At 45.3% G+C, this 25,832-nt stretch overlaps 1 protein-coding gene across 1 annotated transcript in view; it reads right to left on the bottom strand.

The window, feature by feature from the left end:
• Positions 1–25,832, bottom strand: part of BIRC7 (baculoviral IAP repeat containing 7) — a 62,622-nt gene that overhangs the window by 27,518 nt on the left and 9,272 nt on the right. The window contains exons 2-5 of the mRNA XM_069650785.1: positions 21,366–22,063; positions 12,596–12,695; positions 11,646–11,727; positions 11,106–11,148 (exon numbers count right to left, since the gene is read on the bottom strand). Coding sequence (XP_069506886.1) covers positions 11,106–11,148; positions 11,646–11,727; positions 12,596–12,695; positions 21,366–21,999 — 859 coding nt within the window. The 5' untranslated portion in view covers positions 22,000–22,063. The remainder of the gene's footprint in view (positions 1–11,105; positions 11,149–11,645; positions 11,728–12,595; positions 12,696–21,365; positions 22,064–25,832) is intronic.

The following is a 25,832-nucleotide window of genomic DNA, read 5'->3' as shown; positions in this document are numbered from 1 at the left end:
CCCCCCCCATTTCATTCTAAGCTAGAGCATACCTTTGCATTCCTAATCGATGGGCCATCTTTTTGGTGCCACATAGCACCTCACCCCCCTGTACATCACCCATCCCCTGCATCGTACACGTCAGTTTCTCCCATCCTTTTCAAGACTATGGTCTTCATACCCAGAGCAGGGGCACGATACACCAACCTGCAGACAAGCCAAGAGCTTTGAAGTTACATTAGTTATTTAGCACATCATAAACACCATTTCAAAACAAACCATGGCTCACTGTTTCTCCAGACATTAGAAAAAGCCAATTTAGTGATCGTGGAAACAATATTTTGCCACAAACTAATATATTAAAAGGGAACCCTGGCTATTTGAGACCAGAAACCATATCTCTGCTCTGGTAAGTAGCTGCTGCTTATTCTTCCCAAAGCCAGCCAGGAGTCCTGTTCAGCTGTGCCTGCCAACTCATGCGATCCAGCATGTACTCTGCCCACTCAGGCAGCGGTGTGCGCAGCCACTCACTTAAGAAACTGCTTAACATGTTGCAGAGGTTTTCCAAGCCAGTTCCCTGTCAAATAACCTAGATCAGATCTTTAGTAAACTGGATAGATCTAGTTTCATGACAAGGCAGGGGAAATGCTGTCTAGGCAAGTGTATGATTCCCCTCCCATACGTTACTGCCAACCTAGTCTATATGGCATTGACTTGTAGAGAAGGAGCCAAGTACCCCCGCCTCAACCACCTCACCCATAGCGTCTATATGTTGGATGCCAGAGTGTGAGACACGGTGTGATACTAGTGAAAATAACGATACCTAGGAGATAGGAAACCATTACCTGCATACGACAGTACGATGGTCCTTTTAAACAGGACAAATGAATTGCAAAGATGAATGGTGACGTCACACGAAGCAAGACTGACGTGCATAGAAGAGATGCAGAGTGCAGATATAAGGCATCAAGAAGGTATTGAGGATGAGAGAAATTTTTGGGATCAAGATGAAGTTTATGCTACAAGATTCCTATCAAACTGTTTTACATGTATACATGCAAAGAAACGCAAGCAGACAAAGCATTCCTGGGGCTAGCTTTATAGTGAATAGATAAAATTGGAGTCGGTAAAGAATGGATGTTTCCACTGCGTGCAAGAGCAGAGCTGAGCAGAAGAAAGGCCGCTTTTCCAGTTAGAAAACAAGTGAATTAAAAGCGATTCTCAGAAAGGAGGCTGGATGAGCCAAGAAGCAAAGGCCATATCAGGCTGAGTGAGCTGACATTGGATACAAATCGTGTGAAAGAATGAAGCTACTGTTCAGGAGACATGGACAAAAACAAGAAGTCAGACGTCTAAGAAAATAGTATTTTAATACACTAGAAGCTCAATTTCAGTCACATGTGGAGAAGTTGGACGAGCATGGTGGTCACATCTACGCACAAGGGCAGAGCGTGCCTTCACTTGCCCGAATTCTCCAGAGCAAGGAACGTTTCCAAGGCAGAGTTCAAAGGCCTAATTGACAGCAGACCTCGGAGGGGGATGGACGAATATGCTAATTGGTCGGAAGCTATGGTTAAAACGAGCTCACCAGCACCTGGACCCTCAGCCTGCATGCTGCTATTCATAGGTGGGAAGGTAATGGAGGTTAGAAGTCAACCAATTATAGGGATCAAGGGTCCTATAGTTGCGTAGCCAATGGGATGTTGTATATTTAGCGATGTTCATAGTGACAGATTTAAGGGAAGGGCTTAGTTGCCCCACCTGAGATTAAGTAGCAAATCACATATTCCACTGCCCTAGATGAGTATGGATTGTATACTTAGATGATTCTTAGGCCCCATCACACTTGCCACTAGGTTTTTGTAGTTTGCCACATAGGATGACGTTAGTAGTATGTGGGTTAACATCACATAACGATTTGTTATATAAGCAAGCTTTTTTTCAAGATGCATTGAGACGTCTGCTTATTGTGCTCACACTTGGAGTTTTGTATTTTTCACTATGTGCGCTAAATGCATGTGCGTTTATAAAAGAAAAGAGGCTTTCCTTTTGATGGCGATACTTGCAGATGCCGAGACTAGCATGAGTTGTTGAATGTCCATATAGGGATAGTAATTGTAAATTAGACAGAGGCCTGTTTAACCTGACAAGAGCTTGTTTTGCAGAAGGATTGTGCTTGGTCCATGTGTGTCGAAATGAGCTGAGTCTAACTGGGTGGGGGGAAGGAATGAGTAAGCACAGCCTCGTGCACAGAGATAAGGACACAGAGGGGCACGAGAGAGAGCGAATAACAGATAACAGGAAACCACAATAGCAGATGTTGAACTGTTGACCGTTGATGCAAAGTCATGACTGGGAGGAACCGCCTTGTGGTGGACATAATCTATGTGCAGCAATATATGACAATGTAAAACAGATGGGTATAAAAGGACCACGATGTGCAGGGGAAAGGGCGGCACTTTGACGACTTGCTTTGCGAGACGGTTGAACTTGTGGCACATTCGCGAATGCTTGTGTGTTAATAAAGCAATGTTTACTCAACTCTTTCCTGTTTGAGTTTTTATAGGGTCCCACTTGTACTGGTTATGGTGACGGCGAGAAATCGCACCCACAATTTTGGTGTCAGAAGTGGGATGCGAAGGAGCGACAGTCCGTCACTGGGTGAGGAACGCCGCGGTGGAACCAGAGAAGGAATTGATCACGGGGCCCCAACAACTGAATCCGCACCTTTGATTGCAACCAACGCGTCATCCTTGTTTTTCCGGCTCCGTCGGCGGTGCAACAGCAGGCTGTCGCCCTTCGGGTCCGGAACACTCTGGCGGGACCCTTAAGATAAGTGGTATGGACGGATGCATGATGGAATAAGGAAATAATGATTCAGGGTTTGTGAAGAGGACGGTGGTAAGTCCGTCTATGAAGAAGTAATGTTGAAATGATATGTTAGATACGCCAGGAGGATGTATTATTATTGTTAGCCAATAGGTGCATATTTGGGAAAGGTGAGTGTTTTAGGCAATTGCGGTATACCGCCAAGATGGGTCAAACGGCTTCCCACAAGGGAGGTATAGGCAAGAGACACTATGCCCCCCTTGAAGGAACCCCTGCATTTGATATGTTGATTAAACATGGATTGAACTCGACATTGTTTTTAAGGGAGTGGTCTGAATATACAAAAGATTCGATTGAACATAATTGGCCAGATACCGGGTCCTTTGACATAGACCGCATATCCAAAATAGAAATAGAGTTAGTAAAAAGACGGGTTAGACCCGCACAGTTTGAGGCTATACGACTATGGAGGGTAGAAGCAATGCGCAGGCGCAATACTCAGAATAAACAAAAAGCAAAGGAGCAGAAGAGAACGGTAAATCAAAAATTACATGATCTAGAGATAAAAGAAGGGTGAGAGGCTAGATCAGTTGGATAGACATATGATGATTAAGAACAGTGGGGGTATGTATCCTGCCGTGCCGGTGCCTCGATATGAAGATGTGATAGGGCTAGAAGCAGAACAAACGACTGACTTGTTTCCAGGAGCTACAGCTCCACCGGCAGACAGTGAGGGTGAAAGGGTGGAATTCCCAATGAAGTATGGAGACCCAGATAGGTTGATAGACCATAGGAGAACGACTACTGTAGAAAAGGATAGAGATGGAGACTTGCAAATCCTTATGACCGGGCTGTATGGCACACCCCTCAATGACAGCCTACGGGACCAATTGGGGCGTTTGACACCTTTGGAATTTAGGACAGTGGCCACTAAACTATATACCTTTTATGAGGGCAACTGTAAATTGAGAGGACAGAGTACTGCGGATCTGCCCTCAGCATATCAGGACGCTGTCGCGTTACTACCAGTGACTGCGTCCAGTGTTCAGTTATGGGGATGTATGTCCGACATAATAGCGGAAGTCATAAGGGGCGGTGTTGAATGGGAGAAGGAAAAGAGGGCATGGGAAAGAGAGGTGAGGGAAAGAGAGGCTAAACTCAAAGATGCAGCCCAGGCGGGCCAAAACGTAGCTAATCGTATGATAGCATCCATACACTCGCAGTCCATGTCCACCCTGGTGAGTCTGATGGAGGGCCTTGGCTGGCCTATACAAGTAAACGTAATTAAATATCTTATTAGGGTGGATGATATAGAAGAGGAAAAGGAGCCTAGATATGTGTCCCAGTGGAATAGGATTAGGACGGAATTGGATAAGAAACTGCTATCTAATATAAGAGTGGATGATTCAGGGGCGGAAGAATGGAGGATGGCTAAGGTGGAGAAACTATTAAAAGATTATAAAATAATAAAAGAGAAAGCTCTTAGTCATCAATCCTCTGTTTCGCCACCAGCGCAGGCCCCTGTGAGTGAACAAACAAATACGGAAAAGTTACTATTAATGCCAATGAGAGAGTGCCAACCCACCATAGAGGCAGCCACTGGTAACATGATGCGCACCTATGTGTATGTCCCTTTATCCCGAATTGAATTAATGCATATCACCAAGTCCATCCCCGATCCCTGTATAGACCCGGCAGGATTCTACAAAGAAGTAGGAAAGTTATTCAGACCAGGGTTATTTACCATAGAGGATGTAGATAACATATTGTTAGCCATTGTCCCAGAAAAAATATGGACCCCCTTTCGTGCCAAAGACAATGAAACAATAAAATGGAAAGATGTAATGGATGCGAGCAAAAATAGAACTGCATGAGGAATATCCTGAACCCCTAAGGGGGCATGGCATGGCAGTCCTGAGGGCTCTAGAAAAGGTGTTACCCCCATTTGATGTGAATGTGGAGAAACTGTCCGCTGTGATACAGGGTGCAAGTGAGGAAGTAGCACAGTACTTTCTGCGTTATGAAGCAGCATTCAAAGCGCACAGTGGGCTAGAGATAGGGTCTGAAACGGGCCAACGGTACTTTGCCACAAACTTTGTAGAGGGGCTCCATGGGCCAATTCAGGAGAAAATTAGGAGGGCAGAAAGTACATGGATGACAAGAAACCCCCGGGATCTCCTCGAAATGGCTAGGTATTACGAAAGAGGGGAAAGAGTGAAGGGACAACAAAAGGCACGACAAGAGAAGGATTTAAAAACCAAACTGTTGATGCAACAGTTGCATCAAGGGCCCCAAGGCAGGTATAACTACAATAATAATGGCCCGTCACAGGGCTATAGTAGCAACATGATAGGGGGCCAAGGGACAGGTAGAGGTACAGTGCAAGGAGGTGCGCTATATGGGAGGAGGGATGGGCTACCCCAAGATGTATGTGCCTTCTGCAAGAGACCCGGACACTGGAAATCCCAGTGTCCCCAGAGTGGTGGGAGAGGAAGGGCCGTACGGCCCCCTTCACAGACAACATTTGCCCCAGGAAATGGGACTGGTGGGTACGGCAACCAAGACAATAGAATGTTTAAACCTCCTCAACCCAATGCCTTTGACGGACAAGCAAGAGGGGATGTTCCCTGGCCGGCCCCGCCTCCCCCCAATCTACTGTATCAGCCACGACAAACGACACAAGTACAAGGTGTATGCCAGGGTGAAGAATGTGGAGAAGGGGTATACTAGAACGATGATTTTCAGGATAACACAAGCGATATGTCCTGAGGATGCCGGAATGAGATAGCGGGAGTGGTGCAGGTTCCTATAGACCAAAGGGGGCCTTATGCCTCTATTAGGATCGGCCACCACCGAAACTTGAGATGTCTGGTAGACACGGGAGCTGGAAACAGTTCCGTGAATATCAGAGCTGTCCCCGCTGTCCCATTATCGGATAAAAGCAAGGTATCAGTTGGATTTGGGGGAAATCCAATAAAGACTCCTGTAAGTGAAATAGTAGAGGCGGAACTTCATGGGGTAAAATGGGAGAATGGGTGGCTATTGACCAATCACTGCCCAGAAAACTTGTTAGGTATTGATGTATTAAAGACACTAGGGGCCACAATATATTGCTCCCCCCAGGGGGTGAGAATGACCATAAGCAAACCTAGGAGTATGATAGGAGTAATGCAAACCCTGCCCCCGGAACTCCAAGACATCCCGAATGAACTATGGGCCACTCATGGGAATGATGTAGGAGTGTTGGATGTTTCCCCAGTAGTAATCAAACTAAAGCCCGGTGCCAGGTTGCCCAGGATAAAACAATATCGCATATCACACGAGGGAGAGCAGGCACTCTATCAAATAGTACAGGACATGATACGTTAGGGGTGGTAGAGCCAACAAATGATAGCCCTTGTAACTCTCCGATCCTTCCAGTACACAAGAAAGGTGATGAAGCCGTACCCTATCGTTTTATTATTGATTTGAGAGAAATAAACAATAGTAGAACCCAGATATCCAGTTGTCCCTAATATTTCAAGTGTACTCACTTTAATTCCCAAAACAGCGAAATGGTTTACGGTAATTGATTTGAAAAATGCCTTCTTCAGCATTCCTATTGCCGAAGAAAGCAGGTACCTGTTTAGTTTCACTCTTCGAGATACAGTATCGATTTACTAGAGCCCCGCAGGGATATACAGAAAGTCCCGCCATATTCAGCCAAGCACTAAAAACACAGATGGATAACCTAGCCCTACCCTCTAACACTGCTGATACAATATGTTGATGATTTGCTATTATGTGCAGCCGCCGAAGAGGAATGCCATTATGTGACCAGATTGGTGCTAATGCACTTAGCAGAGAATAAGCACAAGGTAGCCCTAGCCAAAATGCAGTATGTAAAACAAAAGGTCCATTATTTAGGCTTTGAGCTGTCCGAAGAGGGGCGAACCCTGTCTACTGATCGCATTGCTTTGATACAGTCCATAAAAGGTCCAGACACGGCAAAGGGTCTCCGAAGGATAATTGGTGTTTTATCCTACTGTAGGCACTGGATTCCTGAATTCTCTGTATTGATCCAGCCCATGCTAAAAGCCTTAAAAGAAAACGGCCCATTGGAATGGACACCTGAGATGGAAAAAGCCCTGACAGCTATGAAAGATGTTCTATGCCACGCACCGGCCTTAGGCACACCCGATTATACTAAGATTTTGCCTTTTTGTTGATGAACAGGAAGGTTGCGCTGTGTCAGTCTTGACACAGGAACAAGGGGGTAAACAGAGACCATGTGCATATTTTTCTAGCACTCTGGACTCAGTAGCTCGAGGCCTACCCCCATGCATGAGAGCAGTAGCTGCAGCAGCGACAGCCCTAAAACAAAGTGCAGGTATCATCCTAGGGAGTGAAGTAACAGTAAAGGTTCCACATACGGTAGATGTTCTTCTGAATAGAGTGCATACACAGCATTTGACTACAGCTAGACTCACAGTATGAGATGATCCTGTTTGCCAGTAATGTAAAAATTGAACGGTGTAACACTTTGAATCCAGCGACACTGCTTCCTTTGCCCACCTCACCTGATGACATTAGGCATGATTGTGTGATCCAAATGGAAGAACACACTAAGGGTAGAGCAGACCTGCAAGACACCCCGCTGGTTGATAATGAGGGTATATTATTCTGTGATGGTTCCTGTTTCAAACTGCCAAATGGGAAGACAACAGCAGGGTATGCAGTAACTACAGGGGAACGGTTGATTGAGAGTGGGAAAGTGTGTGAAAAATCGGCCCAGGCAGCAGAATTGATTGCGCTAATGAGAGCATTGGTGTTAAGCAGCGGTATGAAAGTGACAATTTATACTGATTCAGCCTACGCGCACGGGGTGGTTTCCAGTTTTGGTAAACTCTGGGGAGAGCGTGGGTTTTTAACCTCCCAAGGTGATACTATTAAACATGCCCGATTGATTGCAAGCCCTTACGCTGCCCAAAATGGTGGCCGTAGTGAAGTGCTCAGCGCATAAAAAAAACACTGGATTATGTCACGCAGGGAAATTCTTTGGCTGACCAGATGGCTAAACTAGCTGCCACAAGGGACACTCAGTGGGAAGCCCGACAGCTCATAGTGGGGAGGGATGTGACTATGGAATGGACGAAGGAGCGCGTAAAGGGAATCCAAGCAGATGCAACCATTGAAGAAAGACTATCTTGGCACAAGGATGATCAATACGAGGAGACGGTAGATGGGCTATGGGCACATACCAATACGAATACTTGGGTACTACCTGACGCATACTTACCTGTGATAGTGAGTGTGGCTCATGGTCCAACTCACGTTAACGCAAGGACTATGGAAGAAGTTTTGAGTGTTGTGTGGTACAACAAAAGATTGGGAATGTATTGTCGTCAATGGGCAAAACAATGTGAAATATGTGTTCTATACAATGTGGGGAAAGGTGTACCAGCCCCGGCGGGCCACAGTAAGTTACCCACCTGCCCTTTTGAGGTGGTGTATATGGACTTTATACAGCTGGAGCCTGTAAATAAACATTCCTACTGTTTGGTGATGAGATATAGAGGGCACAAATAAGGTACTGAAGAACAAACTGGCAAAGGCTTGTGCTGAAACGGGACTGAAATGGCCGGATGCATTGCCTATTGCATTATTGAGTATGCGTACTATGCCTAAGCGTACACATGGTTTATCTCCTTTCGAAATTGTTATGGGGCGCCCACCAAGTATTGGGACCCCCATATCACCTAAGAGATTGTCTGAGCAAGCATGGCCTGCATTACAACAGTATTGTATTGGGTTAACTAATAGACTGATTTCTATTAATGCACAGGTGAACGCAGTAGCTCCATCTCCTCTGATAGAAGGTCACGACGTGCAGCCCGGTGACTGGGTTGTTATAAAAGCCTTCGATCGCACCAGCAGACTGCAACCCAGATGGAGGGGCCCGTTTCAGGTTCTCCTCGCAACACAAACTGCGGTAAAAGTTGATGGCAAACCACACTGGTACCACGCAAATCATATTAAGAAGACGCTGCCACTATTGATTCCTCCAGAAAAAGGAACCGACAAACGCAGGTTGCAAGTGTACTGCCAGATGCCAGTGACAGGTGTGCCCATCGCCTCCGATCCCGTGACGTGTATGTGCCAAGCAACGTGTAAGGACACAGTTTTGAACTTTGATCATTAGGGAGATGAACATTTGGACTCTTGTTGGTTTTAGCAGAATTGTGCCTTACTGAAGACGACGGGCTTGTAGCCTGAAGGGCCTCCGGCGTTCCCCTCCTGGGACAGGCACTACGAGACGTGGGACAGATCGGATGAAGGTTTTCAGTGAGACCTACCACTATTAGAGAAATAAGGACACTGGTGCTTTAAATAGGGGATACAGCTAGATCGCTAGGTTGCATCTGATACACATACGTACCTATAATTGAGCCCCATACTGAATTATGTCTGCACCCGTATATGCTGGTTTAATCCCTGAGCAGATAAATGTATGCTCCCCAAACACAGAAGGTAAGAGAAAACACCACTTTGCACCACAAGGAACAAAATCTTATTTTTTGTATGCTCGATAGTAGGCAGCTCCTTACGCCCATACTGGTTCTAGCGGCAATAGTTGTAGGAATTTGTCTCTGCATCCAATGCTTCCCGGTATGTGTGTCGTGCTGTGTTTCCATGTGTTCTTCCAGCATAACGCGCCTAAATCCAATGGATAAAAGCCATGTACAACAGGAATTGTTTGACATGGGAGGCCTGGAGAAGATTATGGTACATACAGTATGTGATGTTGCTTTCCTGTCATCTGCTTATGCTAGGACTGTTTAGATTGATGCTCAAGTGTGAGCAAAAGGGTGGATTGAAGGTGAGCCCGCATGTGTAATATTGTGCTCACACTTGGAGTTTTGTATTTTTCACTATGTGCGCTAAATGCATGTGCGTTTATAAAAGAAAAGAGGCTTTCCTTTTGATGGCGATACTTGCAGATGCCGAGACTAGCATGAGTTGTTGAGAATGTCCATATAGGGATAGTAATTGTAAATTAGACAGAGGCCTGTTTAACCTGACAAGAGCTTGTTTTGCAGAAGGATTGTGCTTGGTCCATGTGTGTCGAAATGAGCGGAGTCTAACTGGGTGGGGGGAAGGAATGAGTAAGCACAGCCTCGTGCACAGAGATAAGGACACAGAGGGGCACGAGAGAGAGCGAATAACAGATAACAGGAAACCACAATAGCAGATGTTGAACTGTTGACCGTTGATGCAAAGTCATGACTGGGAGGAACCGCCTTGTGGTGGACATAATCTATGTGCAGCAATGTATGACAATGTAAAACAGATGGGTATAAAAGGACCACGATGTGCAGGGGAAAGGGCGGCACTTTGACGACTTGCTTTGCGAGACGGTTGAACTTGTGGCCCATTCGCGAATGCTTGTGTGTTAATAAAGCAATGTTTACTCAACTCTTTTCTGTTTGAGTTTTTATAGGGTCCCTCTTGTACTGGTTATGGTGACGGCGAGAAATCGCACCCACACCATTATACTCCCAGTTTTAGATAATTGATATTAAAACAGTTATCCTTTTCCCAACCATCTGAATCGTTTGGATTATTGATGTTTGAATAATTTCTGCATCGCCCAGCCATCTCTAGGGAATTGCTACCTCATCTTAAAGGGCTGGGGAAAACCCCCAGTTCAGCCTTTTCAATGCAGCTCTATAATTGAGAAATACCATTGATGTTCAAAATTCATTGTTCAAGGGCATTTACTTTATATGTATTAAGTTGGGGCCATCTGGCCACAGCGGATTGCCAGCAAATCATGTGAACTAGGTTTCATTTGTATACACTGCAGCAGCCTGTGTGGGAGAACGTATCACATTAAAGTGATCGCTTTTGCCATTAAAAACTGCCAATTAGTTATTGTTGTGCATGTGAACATCATACCATGTAACTCATAACAGGTTTTGATTCAGTGAGCATGGATACTGGGGAACACTTGCAAGTCAGTGCATTTGAACAAAAATGTAATATTCAAAATTAAGACATTGCATTGGAGCACAGGCATACAGACAGTTTGAATACTAGTCTTCCAGCAACCATCCTCTCCACACTCCCATGCCCCTACACCTACTGCGCCATCAAAATGCATACATATTCTTGATGTGAAAGTCACGTCCTACTATGTTCTCGCCTTAGTCTCACTTCAGAATCCAGAGACTGCAAACTTCCCACACCCCCACACCACCCAAAGCAGCAAGCACAATGGTCCCCACTGACACCCACAATGCAGAACTCGAACTGACCTTGGCGTGGCCTGGTAAGCCTCTCAGTATGCAGCAGGTCCATCTGAAAAATATGGTATGGTCACAGGTTAAGCAGTCTTTTGAACAGTCCCAGTAACTTCGCCAACTTTGCTCCAAGATGCTCAACTCAGAGTCAGTCTTTACAGAACACAAACTAACCAATATTATGAAATAAATCCTCCTAGGCCATCACATGTGGCAGAAGACTACAGACCAGTGGATTGGCCTGGTGGGACTAGATATCCCATTAGCATTGACCAAGCACTCTTCACAGGTCTAGTAGAACCAAGATCTGAACTGGTTTTGTTGAAACCTTTAGAATTTCTCAGCTTAGAAGCAAAAATCAACTGTTCAGAGACATTTGAAAGACCTTCACCCTTAGAGTAGTGGTATTGTGGAACTATTACCACCAATTGGCTAGAAATGAGCTTCAAAGCCCATTCCATCCTCAAAACGGTTCTGTCAAGGTGCTAGAGTGCAGTGCATGCAATCAAGTCAGTTACTTTCAAACACCAACTAGTAAACTTGCAAGCAACTTACCTGGTCCTCCAGATCAGTAGAAAACTGCTGCTGCACAGCACAGATGTAATCCGGTCCCATACTCTGCTTCAAAAACTCACACCTTTGTACCGGGGGAAAAAAAAAAAAACGGCAAAAAGAATGAGTTTCCATGCAGTCCAGTACGTGGGCTACGCAGCACTACTGCAGGGGTGTTGTTACAGAAGCCACATGATCAGTAGGCAATCATGGAGCCAGAATCTTAGCCAACCATGAAAGCTGAGGGAGAATGATCCTTACAGAAAACCGAAGGGTGAGTGGATTGGACCTTGTAGGTGCAACCTTGTTGCACCTTCCACACATCAGACAGATGGAAACGTGCGCCAACAGTAAGTGCCCCACCTATACATTGCCACTCAAATGCAATGTCATTCAGTATCCTTGGGCGAGTCCTACCATGGATCAACCCTTGTGCAGGCATGCACACAGTCAGTCTCATCCATACATTATTGTATTTTTATTGTTTCATATAGCACCTTAATCCAAGGCACTTACCCCAAATGCGGAAGCCTGGGAGGATACGCCAAATAAATCTGTAGACACGTTTAAGATCAGCTGTTACAATATAGCCAGAGAACCACCTGCCACTAAACCAAGGATGCTGCATCTACCCAGGCCTCCAGCCTCAGTGCCAATTCTTTGGCAAATCTCAGTTGCAAAAAAACCTTCCAAATCTCTCCAACAGGGTGGCCTGCTGTGGTGACCAGATAAGGAACAGCAGCCTCTTCAGTGCAAACACCCAGAAATAGCCCGTAGGAACAGGAGCCATATGTGTGGAGGTACCAAAGTAAAGCATTAGGCAAGCTATTAGGGCCCAAACCACCAAAGTGCGTACGTCCTTAATAAGGTGCAGCCAAGTGGGGTGTGAAAGTGACCAGAAAATGAAGCGTTGGGAGACCACAAACTGTTCTTCACGACAATGGCTCACTTACCTGGGGAAAAACCTTGCATGCTCCAACCAGGGATCGTCGCCCTTCTCGCAGTTGAAGCACTCTCCATTGCAGTAGAAGCACTTTGGGCAATCCTTCCGACCTGCAAGACAGCAGTATATGGCCATCAGGAAGACCCTTACCTGCTGTCAACACCTCCACTTGTATATCCCATCAACTCCTGGTATTTGGTGCATACACACAAGAATGAACCTTTTACTTGTCAACTCTGCCTTTCCTCCTTCCCCAGAAGCTCATGGTATCCAAGCTCTGGTTCTCTAGGTTGGACTATTGTAACAGCCTCCTTCTAAATCTACCCGTCTCTACTCTCCTGCAACTAATCCAGAACAGGACTCCGAGACTTGTCCTCAGCCTCAAGCCCTGGGATCATCTCTCTCCAGCTCTGAAATCTCGCCATTGGCTCCCAGTGGATGCAAGGACTAAATTCAAAACCCTCTGCATTGTCCACAAGGCTTTCTGGGGCCTGGGTCCAAAATACCTTCAGCTATCCCTCTGCAAATACCTCCCCTCTCGAGCTCTTCACTCCTCTACCTCCAACTCCCTCAGGGTCAGTCGTTTTTCAAAGAAACGAGCTTGGGGTAGATCTGTCTTCTGCTGGGGCCTCCCTCTGGAACAGCCTCCCTGCCACTATAAAACCTGAGAACCATCTCCGGTTCCAGAAGCACCTCAAGACCTTCCTCTTTTCTTCTGCCTTTGCTCCCCCTCTCCCCAGCTGATCTGTTGTCTTGGCACCGTGCACCTGGCCACCCGGGCCCAGGTACCTGCTCACCCTGCCACCCCTTGCAGTGGGGTCTGTATCTGTACCCATTACAGCCCCCCGCCCTCCTTTCCTTCCTGAACTTATCAGACCTACCCTGTCTGCTGCCTTAAACCTAGCACTTGCAAAATGCTGGCTGCACTACCATTGTGTGTTGCCTACATTTAATATTTATCTGGGTCTCCTTCACACTTGCCACTTCAACCTTCCATGCACCTTTACCCTCCCATGCACTTATGCATGCTCAATGTCACTGGGCCGAGTAAGATCGCGGTTTTATTCTCCCGTTCCGCTGCCTTGCATTGTCGCGCTCTGAAACACTTGTGTACGAGCGTGATAGAAATAATCACTATAGGTTCTCAGTTCTATGAAAATCTAATAAACTTTATTTGGGATTTTGTTGGCAAGATAGCTTAGTTGAACACTCACTGATGCGATCTGTAGTTCCAAATCCCAGCAAGACCAACTCAGCCCTTCATCCATCCGAGGTCGATAAACTAGCACCAACTGCGTTGGCCAATATTGGATGTAAACATTTCTCTGCAAAGCGAATCATTTGACTGCCCCCAATCATGTGAATTCATGTTTTTATGCGCAAGACCAAATCAGCTTTAATATGATCTGGCCTTACCTCAATGTTTCAGCCCACTGAGCAAGGCTCCACTCCTTCTTGCTCAGCACAAAAGCTGCACTTTGAGCTACGATGTATCATGTCCAATAAAGATGCAGAGAAGGAGCCACGTACCCCCACCTCAACCACGTCACCCATATTGCCTATATGTTGGGAACCAGAGTGTGTTCGGTACCAGTGAAAATATACTGTTACCAAGGAGAATCCTGAAGCAAGGTTCCCATTGGGAAAACCATACCTGCATACGCGAAAACATGGCCATTTGAAAGAAATTCCGGAAGCAGCAGAGAAAATGAATGGCCAAGACGAATGGTGACGTCTCAAGCCGACGTAGATAGAAAAGATGCAGAGACGAGAGTGCAGATTTTCTATAATGCATCAAGAAATCATCAAGGATAAGTGACATCTTGGGATCAAGGTGAAGAAGCTTATGCCACAGAACTGATGAAGACATCAAGCCAGTTTACATGTGTACAGATGCAAAGAAACACAAGCAGACAGTATTCTTGAGGCTAGCTTTATCCGGTGAGCGCCAACATATAGGTCTACATGAAAAATAAAGGATGGATGTTTACTACATGTTATAGCAGAGCTTGACTAGAAAAGGAAGGCCTCTTTTCCAGTGTGTCGCAGTTAAAAATTGCAAGTGAATCTCGGAAAGGTGAGGCTGGATGAGTCCAAGAAGCCAACGTTTTATCAGGCTGTGGTGAGCTGACATTGGATACAAGTCATTTGAAAGAACAAAACATGTTCAGAAGGTATGAACAAAACAAGGAAGACGTCAGAGGTCTATCAGAAAAATAGTATTTAATACACTAGAGGCTCGAAATCATTGTTTTTACCTGGAAGGATTAAATTGGAGAAACATTAACTACCACACCTACGCATGAGGGCAGAGCACGCCTTCACTCCCTGAATTCTCTGGAGCACAAACACTCCAAAGGACAAGTTCAAATTCCTAATTAACAGCAGACCACTGTGGCGATAGATGTATATGCCAATTGGTGGGAAGCAATGGTTAAGATGAGCTCACCAGCACCACAGAGGTTAGAGTGCCAACCAATTGTAGGGGACCACGTAATCGTCCTATATTTGTAGAACTAATGGGACATTGTATATTTAGTCACGCTCATAGTGGCCATTTTGAAGGGAGGGATTAGAAGCCCCACCTGATACAGAATCCTATCACTTTCACCTAGTGTCCCATTCTAGTACAGAACATATACTTAGATATTCCTATCACTTTCTTCAATAGGTTTTTATAGTTTGCCACATAGGATGACGTTCGTAACATGAAGGTTAAACGTCATCTGACAAATTCAGGTTATAAAAGGATGCTTTTTTCTAAGATGAATTGAGAGAATTTGCGCTGAGATGTCTGTAGATATCTGCTGTACTACCAGTTTTAGATAATGGATATTAAAAGCATTCCATTTTGATTGATATATGAATAAAGTCTGCATCCCCATCCATCTCAAGGGTATTGCTACTCAACTTAAAGGGCTGGAGATCACCCAGTTCAGAGGTATTCCCCTACCCCCAATTACACCATTGAAACGTCCTAGAAAACCCAAAGATCGCTGATGTGCAAGTGTTTCAGGGATCAAGAGTATTGTGAATCCACAGGGTGGATGAGGTTGGCAAAGAGTGATGAAATCCCCAGCACTGCAAAAACCATCTGGCGCTCAGATGGTCACTTTATAAAATGCTTACAGGCAACTGAGTGCAGAAACACTCTCGGGCTAAATTAGATACATATCTATCCCGACCATATACTTCTAGGTTAATTAGGTTTTTTACTGCCAAGTAACAGAACTCTTAGGACAGCCACTGGATGACAAGGTTGATAGAGCCGTACCTACAGGTCTAGAAAGCAATCCGTAACACGACAAGTGCCATCAACGTGTATAACGATAGCCCCTACACAAGAAGCACCAAGGTTCAGGACTTTGTGCTCTGCAATACCAAACAAGTAAGTTTGGATTTTCTTGGCAGCCACCTGATTTCACAGGGCCACGTGCCTACTAGCAAGGAACCCAGCACCACCCAGTCACAGAAGGAGTTGCAACTGCTAAATTGTCAAATACCTACTGTGGGATGTTTTTACCCAAGCATCCGAGCCCTACCTCAAAAACTGTGCAGTACTGGCATTGAAAACATAGTGATGGCCAGAGCTTCCCAGAAAATGCCCAGGGAAATGCATGAAGAATAGGCTGCCACCCATTTTTGCCGATGTTATGGGCACAGAAGGGCACTGCCTAAAACCACCATTGGACTACCCACACAGTAGCCTGAAAACATTGGGAATGGCAATGCTGATTGCCAAAAGCAACCTAGAACTGTGGGGAATTCATTTTCTTTGTTGCATTACCAGTACTCGCCACTATCAGAAAGCCGGCGTTTTAAAACCACCAGACTTTTGTGTAAAACTGAATAAATGAACCCAAAGCAGGCCAAAAAAAGACTTACTGAGAGTTGGATACAATGTAAAGTTATATTCTGAAGTGACTTGAATGTTCATAACAAGACTGGCTGAGCTCTGCAGGTCTGCAGCAGCCTAACTGAAACTGGATTTAAAACTACCAAAAATCGAAAATGTTTAAAAGAAATGAGTGACCTACTTTTGAGTGTCACATAGGTTGCAATTGTTTAAATGTCATAGTTTTAAACTTAGAATCAGCATTCTAGCTGCATGCGTAAAAATTGGAAGTTAGATTTGGACAGGAAAACTGGCAGCCAAAGAGACATTTAGCTGAGGCCTGGCTTAAAAGAGGGAATTTTGCCCACCAGCTACCCCCGACAGGAGTTGAGACTTGCACAACAGCTGTGTTCCCAGGCCTAGCTGCCTTTTGCTGTTCCCACCAAAAGGGATATGACACTTCTCTAATTGAATTACCTGGGCTCTGCAGGAAATTGAACAAAGCCCTGTCCTGACTCAGGCAAATGTTTTATTGGGGGTGTCGTAAAAGTGGCTTCCTCCTGGAAGGAAAGGGGAGGAGCACTGCCTGTGAGAGCAAGCTGGCTTGGCAGAACTGGAAAAAACAGAAATTCAACCTTGTGCTGGGGGAAACCACACCCCTTTGGGGCCAGAACATAAATCTAAAAAGATGGATCATTCATAGAGCGGACTTGTGAAAATTTTATAAGTAATATTATTCTTGTGATTTTTCTGTGCACATTTGAAGACGTGTTAGGACCCGGTGGTATGTTCAGGGGGGTTTTTAGCGGAAAAGAAGATATTACTCTAAATGTATGTATGTTAAAAATCTGACACTCCACCACCTAATGCCCACATGCTTTGCGAACATTTGTGTAAATGCGGGGACAAATCCAATATTGGTAACCTGACCAAAAAGTAAAATATGTTGCCATTTTTGAACCCAAGCTCCTAGAAACGACAGAATTGGAACAGGGGCTACCATCAGTAAATGCATGATGTGTGTATGTAATTTCAAACCACTATCTATGAAATATGTCTTTAGGTCAAATATAGATTGTGTGTAAAGTTGACAGGGGTGGGTTCTCTGTATCATAAACAGACCTCATCATGATGACACTTCATTTCATTCCCCCCAATCAAGGGGAAGAGGAGGAAGTGGCCAATGACAAGTGGAGAGGGGTAGAGCCTAGAAAGCTAGCCTCTCCACCCACTTTCAAAACACATAAAAGCAGACAGTCAGGACAGATGGAGACATTTTATTCCATCTGCTGCGGGACGCTCTGCCGGGAAAATCCATACTTTACCTCCATCAACCTCCAGAGAGCCAACACAGACTTCAATCTACCCACCTTCAGAGACCAAGACTTTACTTCAGAATTTGTAGCAGAGAGGTCAACTACTAGCTAAATCCCTCTTTAGCAGGCCTCAAATCATTGCAACTATTCACAGCCAGGCGAGCTGTTTGAATTCTTTGCAAGAACTCTTGCCATTTGCCAGAGAGCAGTATCCCGAATCCAGAGAGGCTAGACCAGCAGAGCAGAGCGCACCCAGATCACTGTGAAGTGCCGAGACCAGACCGGAGTCCAGTCCAAAACCTGACCAGATCTGTGGCGAGGCCTATTTCTAAATATATTGTGAGTACCTAGCAGAACCAATCTCTTAGTTAAAATAATATAATTCAATCTATTTTAATCTAACCAGAACTGCCTCCTAACTGTCACCTGTCATTTGCAAAGCTGTCACTTGTCAATTTCTAGCTGCAAGCTGTAACCTGTCGCCTTGAACTTTTAAAATTTCAAATCCCAAAAACTACCTTTATCTAATCGTCCGTATCTCTGGAACCGTTTGGGCTAGGAACTTGGTTTAACTTTACTCTGAAAGCTTAGAATCTTACCTTTCCAACAAGCCTAGAACCGCGATTTGCAATTTGGTTAAAAATCCAGCCACGTGTGAAAACAGCAGCTTCATTGCTTTCCTTTGCCAAAAATTCGTTTAACCTGCTAGTTACTCCTAGATCCTTGCTAAAGTGAGCCTGAACTCATCCCAAGTATATTTCACTCACCCTGAACCTCCTAAAGGGAATTAAAACCATTTTCAGCATATTTCTCACTGCATTGTCACCATATTCAAAGCATTTTGCCTGTGTTTCAAAACTCCTGTTGTATAAGCTGCTGGGGGGGAATTGAACTGAATTCTATTTGATTGCATTCCTAAGAACTGTCTCATCTTCATCTCCTTACAGTGCATAAAAGGGGGGGTGAATTGTCCAAGAAAGTGATTACATTTCCTATCAAGTTATTTTCTGTACTGCATTTCATTCCACATTGCATCCATTTGAAACCATAAAAGTATTGTTGCTATCGTATCCATCCTATAACCACTCATCATTGATTATAAAGAAGTGTGCTAGTGCCGGACTATCCATTATTGATTACTGCTCAGATTAAGTGTGATGTTCAATTATTAATTTATTTTAAAGTGTGATATATATATATATATATATATATATATATATTATTTAAATTATCAAATAAACCGTTTAAACTTGCAAAACAGAACTAGTTCTTGGCTCAGTGGGGTCAGGGGGATTCCAAGAGAGGGATATTATATAGGGGTAGTCATCCAGAACGCATGAACTGGACATAAAGATATATCAATAAGGGTTTCCATTCAGTATCCCAGACTAGGCATTGACTTAGCTGTAGTGTTGAATTGAATCCTCTTACACTACCCTGCCATTAAATAGCAACCAACTGAGATTTAAGGGATTGTGTGGAAAACAACTTCTGTTGCTATCCTATTGGTAACTAGAGTAAGATTCCCTTCCACAAACTGATATATGCCCCCATCAGGGAAGGAAGCGAAGCCAGCAAGTAAAAGTGGTTCCTGCAAACACCACAAGGAATCAGGAACCACCACTCAGTTAAGAGGTCAGGACATATGGGCTGGTCCTAACCGACCCTCAGTACCTGCACTAGACCTGGGTGAGCTAGGGAATGCATGGGTAGGGTCTAGCCGGGGGGGGCTGGGGGTTAGGGTTACTGGCTAGAGGAGCCCACCACACCCGAGCCAGGAGCGTGGCCATATGGATTATATGGCCTTGGGGAGATGCACATTTACTCATGTGGGGGGCATCCAACTTCTTAACACATTCTAATGAGACTAGTCTGCTGCAGCTTCAATGTTGCAAGCAGTTACTCCTCTCCTTCATGTCTGAAGCACACACTTGAGGACTGCTGTGAGAATGAGCAGTCGCCTGCCCCCGCCCCGCCCACTCCCAACCCTTCCAGTTACTCCCTTGACATGCAAGTAGTAACCCGCCCATGCCGGTCCATTTTGCCAGTGCCGTTGCAGTCTGGGAAGTGGGGGCTGCAGCTGTGCGGGCAATATTGAAATACTGGCCCAGCTGCCCTCCAGGCACCCGGCTTCCCATTTATTTTATTTCCTTCTTGTGGATTAATGTTGCCTGTGCTGCTGCTGCTTCCCAAGAGGGGACTGCAGTGGCGTGGCCAAAATCTGCACAAAACAAGGGCCATCAATTTCTCAGCTTAGTTTGCATTTACTGCCCGCACAGCTGCAACCCCCGCTTCCCAGACTGCAATGGCGCTGGCAAAATTGACCTGGAAAGGAAAGAAACTTAATGAAGGCACGTGAGCTAGGGCAGGAAGTGAGGAAGGCATGGGGCTCAAGTGGTGAAATGTAACCCGATCTCCTGCACTGCCCAGCCACATGAAGCCAGAAACCACCTCAAAGAACGGATAAGAAAAAGGGCAATTGCCTCTCCCATCCGCCCTTTAAGAGGGTCTGGTGACCCCTGTTCTGCCCCCAGCCAATCCTGTGTGGGGGGGGTGGGAAAGGAAGTGCCTGGCTGCTAGTGTGTGGGCCCAGCAAGCAGTATTTGTTTTGTTTTCTTTATAACTTCCGTTCTGTTTCTCGCCCGATGGGTGTGGTGGGCAGCCATGGTTCGCCCATGGCATGTGGGGTACCAGCCCTAAGTGAGGGTCGGGCTGGAGCCCCCGTTTCAGCTCGGGCCTCGGCCACCTCTGACATGCACTTATTTTTGAGCATTTGAGTACTGAAAGAGTACCAGTACTCAAGCATGTTGCTAGGTGAAAGCTTTTCATTTCACTTATCGCAACTTAAAGAACTAAGCTTCCTCAGCCTTTGCTGGGGAAAGCAGTGCCCTCTCCCTCAACCTCTATCCGCCACCCACAGTGCCCACAATGTCTCCTTCAGGGCCCACCCTGCAGATCAAAAGGAGAGACAAACCTGCATCCATGGTGCCCTCAGCACCAGGGGTGTTGCTAGGTCTGGAAGAGATCTGGGGCTACACTAATGTTGGGATTGTCAGGACTCTGGGCTAGCTAGCCTTTTGATTGTAGACTTTGAGATTCTATCTGGGGCTACAACCAAAAGTCCCAGGGCTATAGCCCCTTAAGCCCCCTGCCCCCCAGCAACGCCTCTGCTCAGCACACTAGGCGCAGAACACAGTTTCACCAGCTGGGCTACACCCGTCACATTGGTGTCCTTTTATGGAGCAGGGATTGATTTGGAAAGCCTGGCAGTGCGTATTCCAAGATGTAAATGTTTATTAATTTGCGTTGTGATGTTGAAAACTCACACAGCTCAATTACTTACCGAATTGCTTAATAGGCAATGAATTACAACTCAGGTTCCTGAACTTCACAGCTATGAGATCTGCTAATGTGATGATCATTGCACCGTCTAGAAAGCATTCAAGACAATGATTGGCCACATGCTGGGTCATGGTTCTGCTTCATTAATTTCCCTTACACAGTTAACAACATGGGGCCAGTGGGCCTATGGAGCGAGTGGCTTCAGTTAGATGAAGCTTAGCAGGGGCTGGATATCTGCTAGTTATTGAAATCTCCAATGCCATGCCGCCCACAGGTGTGGCACTCACCTGTATAGAAAAAGCCAGCCTCAGAAAGCTTCTCAGGCTGCACCTTGGAATTCGGCCAGCAGTGGAAGGAGGTCAGACGAGACCACATCAGTTTCATTCCTGGGTGAGCCGCGTTGTTGAGCTGGGCATCTTCGGTCTCATTCTGCTGTAGACCCTCCATGCTGTCTGAATGCGGGCAACTGTTGCCCACTTCCTTGCTGGATACAAAAGGGCACTCTGGGAAGAGCCTTCGATGCACGGCCATGGGGGAGAGCCCACCGACCCAGCCTCTGAAGGAACCACCACAGGAGAAACACTGGACACGGTCACCTGGTCCCCGGTAGAAGAATCCAGACCGGGCCAGATCTCTGGGCGCGACGGACGCAGAGGAGGGCCAATGGGTGAAGGTCCTCAGCCTGTGCTGCTCACTCTTCAATCGATCTTCTTGGCTCCAAATGCCATCTTTCCTCGTCTCGCCGCTCCATCTGCGGGCATGCTGGCTCTCATCACTACGCAGGAGAGCGCTCCTGCGTGCAGCTGGGGAACACTGTGGGGCAAGGTTGTCCAAGGGGGACCCAGGCAAGCGGCTGGAACTAGAGGACCTGCGCCTAGCACCCAGCAGAGCAGCCGGTTGACGTGAGCTGAAGTAACTCATGATGCTGGGAACTCTTCCAAGACACCTCTGACAGCCAATGCGTCTGTAGAGCAGAAAGTAACAGCTGTGGAAAGAAAAATACAAATAAGCCCACAATCCAACACAGAAGATTCAAATGACAGTGAAACATGCAATTTGAGGTGAAGTCCTAACAAACGGTCCTATGTTAAAAGTGACGCAGATACAGAGCAACATCTATGATGGCTAACACGGGCAGTGGCGGGGGTGGATGGGACAAACACGCTCCTGGCGTAGTGATGACTTTCAAAATGAAACATTACATTCAAATTGTCCTACACAACTGAGAAAAGTGCACCAACGAAATAGGCATGTCCCAAGAGGTCGCATTTTATCATCACGGATTACCGACAAAACAAAAAAAAAAAGAAACACGTCAACAATTCTTAATGAGGATAGCAATACACACCATTTTAAGGAGTCAGTGCCATGTTATTTGGATGATTTTATGTAGTGCCTCTAATGGGCTGCCACTATCCAGCCCTCAGTTCCGGCACTTCTCAAAATGTATACTTACAGGGCTACCGGAGTACCGGTACCAAGGGCCTTTGATTTTCTCTGCAGGACGATCGAGCTGCAGACCAAAGTCACAGCTGTACCTATTCCTGCAAGCGGATTAGTCACTTGGTTTAGCAAAACGGCAGTGCCCAATCAGCTTGCAAGATCATATGGTCTATAGTTTGCCGGTCAGCCCCCCAGACCACTAAGTCTCAAAAGTTGCTGCGTTTGCCTATGAATTTACCAAACAAATATGTACAGTCAGGCACATGATGTAAATCCAGTAGTTTGTTTTACCAGCTTTTTATTTGGTGGTCCATTTTGACCCATTCTGCATTGTGTGCGATTTCTTCATTTCCCTGCCCATTTCTTGCTGCCACATCTGTGGGGTACATTTAAGGCCCATTTTAGAACTCCTTCAAACCAAAAACTGCATGGAAATAATGCCACCAAAAACACCTGTGCTTTCTTTCTGTGGCACATGTGTGGCGAGCATGGAACATTGCCACCCAAAGAATGGCTCTGCATGTGTCACTTTCAAATTAAAATTAGAAAAATGATCTACATTCAGAACGGCACCACATTTCCTGTTCTGTACTTGGAAGACTAAAGCTGCTCCTGACATCAAAACGGCTTTTGCAAATTGTTTCATGAAGACATCACAAAGTTGGGTGCTTCATGGAAATCTACCCCTGCGTGCTTTCTCTCTTCCGACGACAAATTAAGCAATAAAACTCAAGAACTGCAAGTACTTGAGCAGAGAATGCTATTTTTCATTCACAGCTTTTGTTTTATTTTACTGTGAACCAACACACGCAAACTTGCAGTGAATGAAAGAAAACGTGGCGTTTCTTTTTCTCAGGTCAATATCACAGAAATACTGTATAGCATCCTTCTGAGTCCATAAATCAACCGTATATGCAAAACTCCTCAGAAGATTAAGTGAAATAAAGCGGTGGTCTGCAGAAACCGCAGCTGTAAATTTGGAATGAAAAGAAACACATGTCTGAATTTTCCCCTCTTAAAAATCAGGAAAATGCAGTTTAAAAGTGAAATGTTAAAGGACACCTTGGGCTCACAGAAATGTGAGGGAATAGGTTTTGCTGTATAATGTACATTATATTTACCACCACAAGACCTGGTTTACTTTTTTTTTTAATAAAAAACTGCAGTACTGGTTTTGCCCCACACACTGATACAAGGATGCCCTGCCTCCCACGGAAAAAGTTGCATCCATAAGGGAACCAGCCCACAAGGACCCCTGAAAAGCCCAAAGTGAAAATGCACTGCCCCACTAGACTGGCCAGCATCCCTGCAGAAAGGAACAAAGGAGGCCAGTTGGGTTGGGCGTGACAGTGAGGTGCGATATCCTCCAGCACCCCTCTGAAGGGGGAACTGTCAAAAACTGCAAAATATCATAAAAGCTTTGTTGCCAACCAAGCTTGGCAGAGAGTTTCTGTGGGGGTTTGTAGCACCGCCCACATCTGTGACAAATCTGCCCCATTGACAATAAAGGACATTTGTATAAGACATGTTTCCCAGAAACCTGAATAAGGAGTTTTCATGTGAGTTTTAGACACAGAAAGAGACTAAGTGCATGTTTCTAGTACTTGAGGAACTGAAACAGACATGAAAAATGCATTTTGGGGTGAATTATAAAACTAAGTGGAAAGATACGCAATTATGTAGGGAATATGTGTAGCCACTGGCAGATATTTGTGCCAAAGAAGCGATGCGACCTCGCACAGAGTCGGCGGCTGGACTGCCCAATTCCCTGTGACTTTGTGAATCTGTACATCACTTCTTATGGTAGTATAGAAGTTGCGCTTCAGAATTCAAGCTGAATTTTACCAAAAATGGAGACAAAGGGAAGTCATAAATGCAAACACACATGATTTCCCCTGCTCCAATCAGCCTGGAGGGGCGTGAACCCTGGTAGACTGCCCTATCCCAGAAGAGGTGCAAGTCCAGAGTACCCCTCCCCCAGATTGTAAACCGATGGTCATTTTGGCTATGCAGGGGGCAGGGGGGAGGCAGGGACATTTCACTGAAACCAAGACTCCAATATCCAGGAAAGCAGAGATACATCCAGCTATCCAGATCCAGACACCCCAGAATCCAGGGAGAAAGGATGAGAGGCAGCTGATCCTATTCAGGAGAACCCAGTGACCAGAGACCCTGCCCAGCTCCTATCCAGCTGTCCAGTGACCAGACCTTGCTTAGCTGTCCAGCATCCAATCCAGTGACCAGATCTCTGGGCCCGCTGTCCTAGTGACCAGATGCTTTGGCCTCGCCCAGTCCTAAATTGCATATCCCGCTCTTTTGACCCTTACACCCCATTGAAATCCCATTCACAATCCCAAATTATCAGTATAATCTGTTCACATTTCCATAGACAAATCTGTATTAGCCTGTATATGTTAGTGTATTCCTTTGATATGTTCTTCCATAGTCTGTTAAATCCCTAGTGTCATAATTTATGCAATTAAATCAATTAATTCCCCTATAAGATTCAGTGAGCTGGTTGACGTTTGAAATCAACCTCATGTCAAGTGCCTTTCTTTAATAATTATAGCCATTAAAATATAGTCTTAACAGAACTAGCCTGTGTTAATACCGAATTTGCCCATGTATTCCGATTTCCATTTATCCTATAAAAATCCAAACTGTAATCCCATTAAGAGTAACCCCTTTCTATCAGAATCCCATCTATTAAATTACTCTGTTGCTGGTCCTGAAAACAGATTTTGGATTTTGACATCCCAGCCCTTTTCTATGGCTGCCCGTCACAAAAGCCTTGTGTAGAAAAGAATCGTCATTCTGCCGCGTGCGTTTCTTTTGCATTCTATCTTTTTCGTACACGTGTTCACATTGCCTTGGTGTCATGTTATTAAACTGTAAGCTTCCTCATCACTCGAGTGCAACACAAATTTCTGTCCTAGGTATTCAATCAAGTTGCAAACTGCTGTGCAAGAAACAAGGGAAATCCGATTATGCCATTTTGTTCCAAAGGTTTTCAATTTATTTTCTGGTCTCCCATCTGGGGGTGGTGGGCTAAATTTACAATCCTATGTTTCCCTCTTTATCCTGACTTCTTGCCACTGCCTTCCATCCATAAAGAAATTAATTAGCTGAAATTTGGTGCAACAGCATGGGGAGTGCACAACTTGAGTGTTATTTTTTTTAACCGATTCTGCCATTAAAGATTTCTCTATATTTTGTTAGGATTTGGAACCAACTATTGTGGGAATCTTTTGAATTGTATTTTCACTACTTGGTGGTTGCTGCCTAGTTATTTCATTTTGCATTTGATCATA

This window comes from Ambystoma mexicanum, chromosome 3p, assembly GCF_040938575.1.
Source record: "Ambystoma mexicanum isolate Mex_15411 chromosome 3p, UKY_AmexF1_1, whole genome shotgun sequence".
NCBI classification, from domain to species: Eukaryota; Metazoa; Chordata; class Amphibia; order Caudata; family Ambystomatidae; genus Ambystoma; species Ambystoma mexicanum.
The sequence above is the reverse complement of the archived record's forward strand: the minus strand, read 5'-3'. Positions and strand labels throughout refer to the sequence as shown.